This window comes from Alosa sapidissima, chromosome 5 (assembly GCF_018492685.1).
Source record: "Alosa sapidissima isolate fAloSap1 chromosome 5, fAloSap1.pri, whole genome shotgun sequence".
In the NCBI taxonomy this organism is placed as follows: Eukaryota; Metazoa; Chordata; class Actinopteri; order Clupeiformes; family Clupeidae; genus Alosa; species Alosa sapidissima.
In genome coordinates, this window is record NC_055961.1 from 22,269,476 (window position 1) to 22,279,119 (window position 9,644).

The 9,644-nt window shown below is 37.6% G+C and overlaps 2 protein-coding genes across 4 annotated transcripts; both read right to left on the reverse strand.

The window, feature by feature from the left end:
* Nucleotides 1-603: 603 nt before the first annotated feature.
* LOC121709099 (ATP-sensitive inward rectifier potassium channel 15-like) lies at nt 604-7,052 on the reverse strand. Of its 3 annotated transcripts, none has more exons than XM_042092176.1 (3): nt 6,973-7,052; nt 3,297-3,444; nt 604-1,957 (listed from the first exon to the last, which is right to left on the reverse strand). In XM_042092176.1, exon 3 carries the CDS (start codon nt 1,954-1,956, stop codon nt 937-939), a length of 1,020 nt encoding a protein of 339 aa, XP_041948110.1. In that variant the 5' UTR covers nt 1,957; nt 3,297-3,444; nt 6,973-7,052; the 3' UTR covers nt 604-936. The 3 variants fall into 3 exon arrangements, with proteins under 3 accessions (XP_041948110.1, XP_041948111.1, XP_041948109.1); XM_042092177.1 differs by lacking the exon at nt 6,973-7,052 and adding an exon at nt 3,585-4,108; XM_042092175.1 differs by lacking the exon at nt 6,973-7,052 and having other exon boundaries at nt 3,297-3,570.
* LOC121709100 (ATP-sensitive inward rectifier potassium channel 15-like) lies at nt 604-7,060 on the reverse strand. Its single transcript, XM_042092178.1, has 3 exons — nt 6,973-7,060; nt 4,719-5,746; nt 604-929 (listed from the first exon to the last, which is right to left on the reverse strand). Exon 2 carries the CDS (start codon nt 5,743-5,745, stop codon nt 4,726-4,728), a length of 1,020 nt encoding a protein of 339 aa, XP_041948112.1. The 5' UTR covers nt 5,746; nt 6,973-7,060; the 3' UTR covers nt 604-929; nt 4,719-4,725.
* Between the last annotated feature and the right edge of the window lie 2,584 nt (nt 7,061-9,644).

Consider the following 9,644-nt stretch of genomic DNA (forward strand, 5'->3'; position numbering starts at 1 on the left):
CCTCCTTGTCATTTTGTTATCCCTCCTGTCAGTTGTGTTGTACACAAACATGACCTAAATCTAGGCCTTGACAATCTAGTGTGTACTGTCTAACAATGGTCAACACTTTTTGTTGCCATAACAAAACAACAAAAGAGCTGGGAAACTGAAGGTTATGGTGAAACTGTTTGTAACCGTCTGTGCAATAGGCCTACATGAAGATTATTAGTTTGCATTCAAGAAATGTATTTGTCAAGTGTGTCACTGTACTTGTACACCTGCAGTTATATAGGGGTTGAGGCAGCTCCCAACTATACAAAGGAAAGAATACATATTTAATATGTGTATAATAATACAACACATATTGAGCTTTTCTGTCAATTTAAGTCAGAATATTAAATATACAGTAATTCTGTGTTCAAGTTTGTGTTAGCTGTTCATAACATCCAGTTCACCCATATTTCTTGTTGACATTAGTTTCATCTCTGTGGTCACACTCATATGTTTTGTAAATCTGGATGTGACCATTTTTTTTATTATATTGTTGTGTACTATTATCATGATCAGTCTCTACAATAGCATTAATAGAAAAAGAAATGGATCAACAACATCAGACTAATAAGGTTCAAACAGATGGAAAGCCTACTTGCAGGCCATAGGTTTTTATTAACTGATAAGATATTTACAGGAACTGGCTAGAAGGAAAGACCAGATAAAAATAGATATCAGGGGCCAACACACAATTGATTTCAGAGGGGTAATGAGTGTTTATGTAACATGTAACATGAGTGTGTATGTAACATTCCAGTTCTATATTTTAAGAATATCAGGGTCCAATATCTACATTTTATGTCTAGCTGACATTGTGGCGCTCATGGGATTTTTAAAATGCGTCCCTTTTAATGTTCTGAAAAAGGTACTGACTACTTTCAATTTAAAAAATGGTTAAAATTGTATTTACTCTCTACGATACTCCTGTTCAAGCTGAAGCTTCTCTGTGTGATTGCTGAGCAGGGTGGAGTCATTGCAGGGCTTCATTTTGTCAAAGAAATTAAAGTCAGCAACATAGCGCCCCCTTGGAGTGGTGAAGAGCACTGGCTTAAATTCATAACCCCACATGATCTCCTGGGGCACATAAGATGTACGGCTCTGGCAAGTGGCAGCAGTTGATTCCATTGTTGCATTGAGTGTCACCAGCAACTCAAAGTCTCTTGTCTGAAGGTTCTCTGCAGAGAGACCTGCCAAGGGACTGGTCTCATCCAGGACATGGTAAAATGTTAGAGGAAGGCTGAGGAAGGGACACTCTCCACTAGAGTCCAACTGGAAGTCCACATTGCTTTGCTGGATTTGTGTCTTCTCCCCTTCATGTGTTACATAGGGGAAGAGAAGCTTACCTGTCAGATTACATTGGATCAGCAGGCTCTTCCTCAAGTTGGCCACCCTGACCATCAGACACAGCTTGCCCTCGTGTTTGCAGACTACAGCTGACTGGCTGAACTTGATAGTCTCGGCTCTCTTTTTCGGGCGTGCCAGCTTAGCTAACAGTGCCCCTGTGACAAAGATCTCTGCCAGGCCAGTGATAACCAGCTGGGCCACCAAAGTGAAGATAGCAAGTGGGCATTCCTCTGAAATGTAACGGAAGCCATAGCCAATGGTGGTCTGAGATTCAAGAGAAAATAGGTAAGCCCCTGTAAGTGTTTCTACATTCATCACACAGGGGGTGTGATTGGAAGGCAGCTCACTATCAAAGTCTCCATTTGTCATTCCAATTAGATAAAAGAGAACACCAAAAATGAACCAGGTCATCACAAACGTTGAGGCAAAAAGAGTAAGCTTGTAGCGCCACTTCATGTCCACCACTGTTGTCCATATGTCATGCAGATACAGCTTCACCATGCCCTCAACATTCTCAATCTTCACATTGTTGTGTCCGTCCTTCGAAACAACCCTTCGCACCTGGACTTTTTTGGCAGTCATCCTGCAATGTCACATATTCATTGATTTAAATCTGTATTTATTTATCTCATCACAAAACAGAGGGGGAGATAAGAAAATCGTAAAAGAGTAATTGGGGTGCTTTTATAATTTCGTGAAGAATTTCCAGGACAGTTATTTGAAAAACAGAACATTGAAATCACATACTGTATTTAAAGATGAATTAAAAAAAAAAAAAATTCCCCTTGGGGATCAATAAAGTATCTATCTATCTATCTATCTATCTATCTATCTATCTATCTATCTATCTAAAGGAAATTAAACAGCATTATACATCGTTCCTGGAAAATAAGACATTTAGGACATATGTCCCTCTTCAGTACATCAGGTGAGGTGCATCTGACTGACTGACTGGTGGAATGCCCATTGTATTCACCTCTACCTAATGCTATAGCAGTGCTACTCTATTGAAAACTAAGACATTTGCAGATATACAGCTAACAGACAGTTAATCTGGTCATTTCAAGAAAAAAAAATGTTGGAGTTGTTCAGTTCAATTCATTTTTACTCCAGCTTGTGTGTATCTGTATGCTGGCATGTGTGTGTGTGTGTTCAACTACAGGTAAACCTGTCCCAAATGATAGCAGTATACTAAAGAAAAAAGTATATGAAGTTAGAGAAATATCAAGGGGATTGAACTAGATATCACTGTTAAATATTCAACGTATACAATGTTCTATGTTGTTTTAAACATGCTTTATGCTATACATATTTTGTTTAGCTCACTCAGCCTCAGATACACATTGCTAAATAGCTGAATAAGTAACCAGAAAAATGTTAGATTTCTTATGTATTTATAAAAAAAATACCCTTTTTTCTTCCTAGGATTTGTGTTCATTTTGAATAGCAACTAGTTTCAGAAAGTAAATTGAATTCAGAGAATCACTACAGTCTGTAGCCTGTAGTCACTACTGCCTTTACTTTATGCTCATTCCTGCTACTAGTTAAACCCCCCTGATATTTCTCTAACTTCATATTCTATTTTCATTAGTATACTGCTATAATTTGGGACAGGTATATGTAGTTAGACACACACACACACACACACACACACACACACACACACACACACACACACACACACACACAGTACTAGCAAACATACACAAGCCGGTGTCCCAGACAGATTTTGAGCAATAAAGTTTGTTAGATAGACAGACAGACATAATACACACACACACAAACACACCAGTATACATACAAACACAAGCCGATGTCCCAGACAGATTTTGAATAATAAATACACTCCAAGTAATCCTTATCAGTTTTATTTCTCTTCAGCAATCTAACCATTAATATCCAAACTAGGTTTAGGTACTTACTTTTTGCTTTTCTTCACAGTTGTCCGTCTGAAAGTTGTCTTGTGTGAGCTGAAATTTAGCACTGTTTACAGACCAATTTCACAATGCCCTGTCTCCTTTATTGTAGTGACAATATGTCTGCTGAACTTCAGCACTGTTTTTAGGGCAGCTAATACACACGGGTGAAACAAGAGAAACAATCAGTGAAAGGGTTCTCTCTACCTGGACATCAGGTTTCCTATAAACCCCTCCTTCTTTCCCCTTCATAATGTGAAGGGCAGCGAAGGGCATTGTTGTAGGTACTCTCACCTTGCTTTATGCTGTTGTCCCATTCCAGGTGATTGTTTTCACTGGATACACACCCTGATTAACTGTTCCCTTTCAAAACATTTCGTTTTTCAAGGGTGACACATCATTGCAATACAATTCCCGTTTGAAGATTATACGCAGCCAAGGCCTATCTATATTTGAATACTGGTTTAAAGGTTGGTTTAATGTTAACACATTCAGGTTTTTGAATTTGTAATTATAAATGGTATTTTATTCCAGTACATTTTAACTGGACATTTTACATACATTTGTATGTGCTTCAGCCTATTTTATGTCATAATATTGAGTCTACAAACTTTGTATGTGTGAAACATTTACATGCTCTATTTAATCATTTGAGCACTATGCTGTTGTAGTGTAATTTGATGACATGGTATGTCAAAAGGAAACCCACTCCTGGTTCCTGTTATTTAGCCTCTTATATACAATCACTGTAAATGTATGTTTAGACATGATACAACCAAAATGTAATATTACTGTTTCATTCTGCATCTATACACACACACACACACACACGCACACACACACACATACACATACACACATATATATATATATATATATATATATATATATATATATATATTCCACAACTACAAATATTCAGGTTTCCCCAAGACATCAGGATTTTCAGGTGGTTGACTTGATTATGCATTATATTGTTTTATCTTGTTTTTACCTGATGGAACAATCCATTCCAAAGAAAGGGGCAAAAACCAGGCATGGAAAGTTACAAGGCTGCAGTGCAAGTTAATCAATAATGTTTGCTGAGAAGCTTGTGACTCATAAAGTTTATGGTTATCAAGTGACACATTCCTTTCTTTAAAGTTCAACACAGCTGATAATAAATGAACAGGCAGGTTTTCCCATATACCCATCTGTGCATACTGCCATGTGTGGAATATGGAAATGTTTACATCTAGGGAAATCAAACTTATCCACAGACTTTATATCAAGGCCTGTCCTACTGTACCTCACTAATAATGGTTGTATTGTGTAAGAGCACAGGCTTACAGGACGACTGCAAAAATGTTTGAATGAACTTATCCAGGTCTGTATTCCACCGGTAGGATATTTCAGACATGTCATCAACATGCATTTAAAACCCCAAAAATTGTATTTACTCTCTACGATACTCCTGTTCAAGCTGAAGCTTCTCTGTGTGATTGCTGAGCAGGGTGGAGTCATTGCAGGGCTTCATTTTGTCAAAGAAATTAAAGTCAGCAACATAGCGCCCCCTTGGAGTGGTGAAGAGCACTGGCTTAAATTCATAACCCCACATGATCTCCTGGGGCACATAAGATGTACGGCTCTGGCAAGTGGCAGCAGTTGATTCCATTGTTGCATTGAGTGTCACCAGCAACTCAAAGTCTCTTGTCTGAAGGTTCTCTGCAGAGAGACCTGCCAAGGGACTGGTCTCATCCAGGACATGGTAAAATGTTAGAGGAAGGCTGAGGAAGGGACACTCTCCACTAGAGTCCAACTGGAAGTCCACATTGCTTTGCTGGATTTGGGTCTTCTCCCCTTCATGTGTTACATAGGGGAAGAGAAGCTTACCTGTCAGATTACATTGGATCAGCAGGCTCTTCCTCAAGTTGGCCACCCTGACCATCAGACACAGCTTGCCCTCGTGTTTGCAGACTACAGCTGACTGGCTGAACTTGATAGTCTCGGCTCTCTTTTTCGGGCGTGCCAGCTTAGCTAACAGTGCCCCTGTCACAAAGATCTCTGCCAGGCCAGTGATAACCAGCTGGGCCACCAAAGTAAAGATAGCAAGTGGGCATTCCTCTGAAATGTAACGGAAGCCATAGCCAATGGTGGCCTGAGATTCAAGAGAAAATAGGTAAGCCCCTGTAAGTGTTTCTACATTCATCACACAGGGGGTGTGATTGGAAGGCAGCTCACTATCAAAGTCTCCATTTGTCATTCCAATTAGATAAAAGAGAACACCAAAAATGAACCAGGTCATCACAAACGTTGAGGCAAAAAGAGTAAGCTTGTAGCGCCACTTCATGTCCACCACTGTTGTCCATATGTCATGCAGATACAGCTTCACCATGCCCTCAACATTCTCAATCTTCACATTGTTGTGTCCGTCCTTCGAAACAACCCTTCGCACCTGGACTTTTTTGGCAGTCATCCTGCAATGTCACATATTCATTGATTTAAATCTGTATTTATTTATCTCATCACAAAACAGAGGGGGAGATAAGAAAATCTAAGGAGTAATTGGGGTGCTTTTATAATTTTGTGAAGAATTTCCAGGACAGTTATTTGAAAAACAGAACATTGTAATCACATACTGTATTTAAAGATGAATTTAAAAAATAAATAATTTCCCCTTGGGGATCAATAAAGTATCTATCTATCTATCTATCTAAAGGAAATTAAACAGCATTATACATCGTTCCTGGAAAATAAGACATTTAGGACATATGTCCCTCTTCAGTACATCAGGTGAGGTGCATCTGACTGACTGACTGGTGGAATGCCTCTGACTGGTGGAATTCACCTCTACCTAATGCTATAGCAGTGCTACTCTATTGAAAACTAAGACATTTGCAGATATACAGCTAACAGACAGTTAATCTGGTCATTTTAAGAAAAAAAAAATGTTGGAGTTGTTCAGTTCAATTCATTTTTACTCCAGCTTGTGTGTATCTGTATGCTGGCATGTGTGTGTATGTGTGTGTGTGTGTGTGTGTGTGTGTGTGTGTGTGTGTGTGTGTGTGTTCAACTACAGGTATACCTGTCCCAAATGATAGCAGTATACTAAAGAAAAACGTATATGAAGTTAGAGAAATATCAAGGGGATTGAACTAGATATCACTGTTAAATATTCAATGTATACAATGTTCTATGTTGCTTTAAACATGCTTTATGCTATACATATTTTGTTTAGCTCACTCAGCCTCAGATACACATTGCTAAATAGCTGAATAAGTAACCAGAAACATGTTACATTTCTTATGTATTTATAAAAAAAATACCCGTTTTTCTTCCTAGTATTTGTGTTCATTTTGAATAGCAACTAGTTTCAGAAAGTAGATTGAATTCAGAGAATCACTACAGTCTGTAGCCTGTAGTCACTACTGCCTTTACTTTATGCTCATTCCTGCTACTAGTTAAACCCCCCTGATATTTCTCTAACTTCATATTCTATTTTCTTTAGTATACTGCTATAATTTGGGACAGGTATATGTAGTTAGATACACACACACACACACACACACAGTACCAGCAAACATACACAAGCCGGTGTCCCAGACAGATTTTGAGTAATAAATACACTCCAAGTAATCCTTATCAGTTTTATTTCTCTTCAGCAATCTAACCATTAATATCCAAACTAGGCTTAGGTACTTACTTTTTGCTTTTCTTCACAGTTGTCTGTCTGAAAGTTGTCTTGTGTGAGCTGAAATTTAGCACTGTTTACAGACCAATTTCACAATGCCCTGTCTCCTTTATTGTAGTGACAATATGTCTGCTGAACTTCACCACTGTTTTTAGGGCAGCTAATATACACGGGTGAAACAAGAGAAACAATCAGTGAAAGGGTTCTCTCTACCTGGACATCAGGTTTCCTATAAACCCCTCCTTCTTTCCCCTTCATAATGTGAAGGGCAGCGAAGGGCATTGTTGTAGGTACTCTCACCTTGCTTTATGCTGTTGTCCCATTCCAGGTGATTGTTTTCACTGGATACACACCCTGATTAACTGTTCCCTTTCAAAACATTTCGTTTTTCAAGGGTGACACATCATTGCAATACCATTCCCGTTTGAAGATTATACGCAGCCAAGGCCTATCTATATTTGAATACTGGTTTAAAGGTTGGTTTAATGTTAACACATTCAGGTTTTTGAATTTGTAATTATAAATGGTATTTTATTCCAGTACATTTTAACTGGACATTTTACATACATTTGTATGTGCTTCAGCCTATTTTATGTCATAATATTGAGTCTACAAACTTTGTATGTGTGAAACATTTACATGCTCTGTTTAATCATTTGAGCACTATGCTGTTGTAGTGTAATTTGATGACATGGTATGTCAAAAGGAAACCCACTCCTGGTTCCTGTTATTATATATTATATATATATATAGGGCTGTCAATCGATTAAAAAAAATAATCTAATTAATTACATACTCTGTGATTAATTAATCTAAATTAATCGTATATATATAATTTTTGCTGTGAACGTATTTTAAATATTTAAATTCAAATGAATCATTGAATAATCAGCATTCAAAAACTCTTATTATTATTTTCACTGTTGAAATAACGGCCATAATAATCTATGATATGACCTAATATGCTGAGGAAATAAATTCAAAACTGCTTCGGGAAGAAGTTTTTTCTTCACATACAAGGCATTTCAGGCCACAGATATAACCTAGGGGACACAATGAAAATAAATTAACACTCCCCTCAATGTCAACACTTATTCCTTTGCATTGATGTGCGACTATAGAGTTCATGGACTCCTTGCTGCAGACATTAGAAAGGACTTTATTTTCAACACTTTGTTTTTATCAACACCATCAGGGCGTTTTTTAAAAGTAAATGTTCCAATCAATGATCCAGGCAGCACGTTTTCTTCTCTCTCCTTCATTTTACAGTCTAATTTTTACTGACTAGAACGGCTCGGGTCAAAGGTCATTAGGAATCGATTAATCTGCACTAATTTTTTTAATCAGTTATTTTTTCTCAAATGAATTAATCGAAATGAATCAGTTATTTTGACAGCCCTAATATATATATATATATATATATATATATATATATATATATATATATTCCACAACTACAAATATTCAGGTTTCCCCAAGACATCAGGATTTTCAGGTGGTTGACTTGATTATGCATTATATGGTTTTATCTTGTTTTTACCTGATGGAACAATCCATTCCAAAGAAAGGGGCAAAAACCAGGCATGGAAAGTTACAAGCCTGCAGTGCAAGTTAATCAATAATGTTTGCTGAGAAGCTTGTGACTCATAAAGTTTATGGTTATCAAGTGACACATTCCTTTCTTTAAAGTGCAACACAGCTGATAATAAATGAACAGGCAGGTTTTCCCATATACCCATCTGTGCATACTGCCATATGTGGAATATGAATCCTGCTGAAGTCTAAAAAGACACCACTCATAGAGGACCCTACTCGATTTGTTTACATCTAGGGAAATCAAACTTATTTGAATCCACAGACTTTATATCAAGGCCTGTCCTCCACTAATAATGGTTGTATTGTCTAAGAGCACAGGTTTACAGGACGACTGCAACAATGTTTGAATGAACTTATCCAGGTCTGTATTCCACCGGTGGGATATTTCAGACATGTCATCAACATGCATTTAAAACCCCATGAGTTTTTATCCCCGTATAGACAGTACTACGTGACATCTAGCAATCAAGATCCATGTAAAAATCGGCCAGACATTCTTACAAAGATATTGCTGAATGAAGCCCATTGTCTTTTGAAAAATAACTTCTAGCAGTTACTAGAACTTTTGAAAAAGTTAAAATGGTGTTCCTTCTCCATATAATTTACTGATTTGAATCCACACAGTGCACTTTACATGTTTGTAAGGCTGTTGCAGGAACCATACAATGAGAACAAGTGGTGATACCAAGTAATTTGTAGCCATTTTTAACAGCTAGTGGAACATAATGGAGGTTGACTTTAAAAGAGGGTTTGTTATATGATTTTTACTGATTAGCATGTTCCAGAGCCAGCGCCATCTCGCCAGAGATTATAGAGAGCACTGCTCTATTATCTAGCAATCTTGTTTTGGAATACTCCAGTTAACTGGATTTCTAAAAGCCTGGAAAAAGGGCTTATCCTGGGTTCTGAAGTTGGAATATGATACATGTGCAAACACACAATCAGAAAAACCTGAAAATAACTGGGATACCCAATAATACCAGAATGTCCATGTATACATAGTCATTGAGATAAGGTCCAAAACCAAGGTTGTGGTAACCAATGCAGAGTAATATAATGACTGAATTCTGATCTCAGGGGACTCTGTC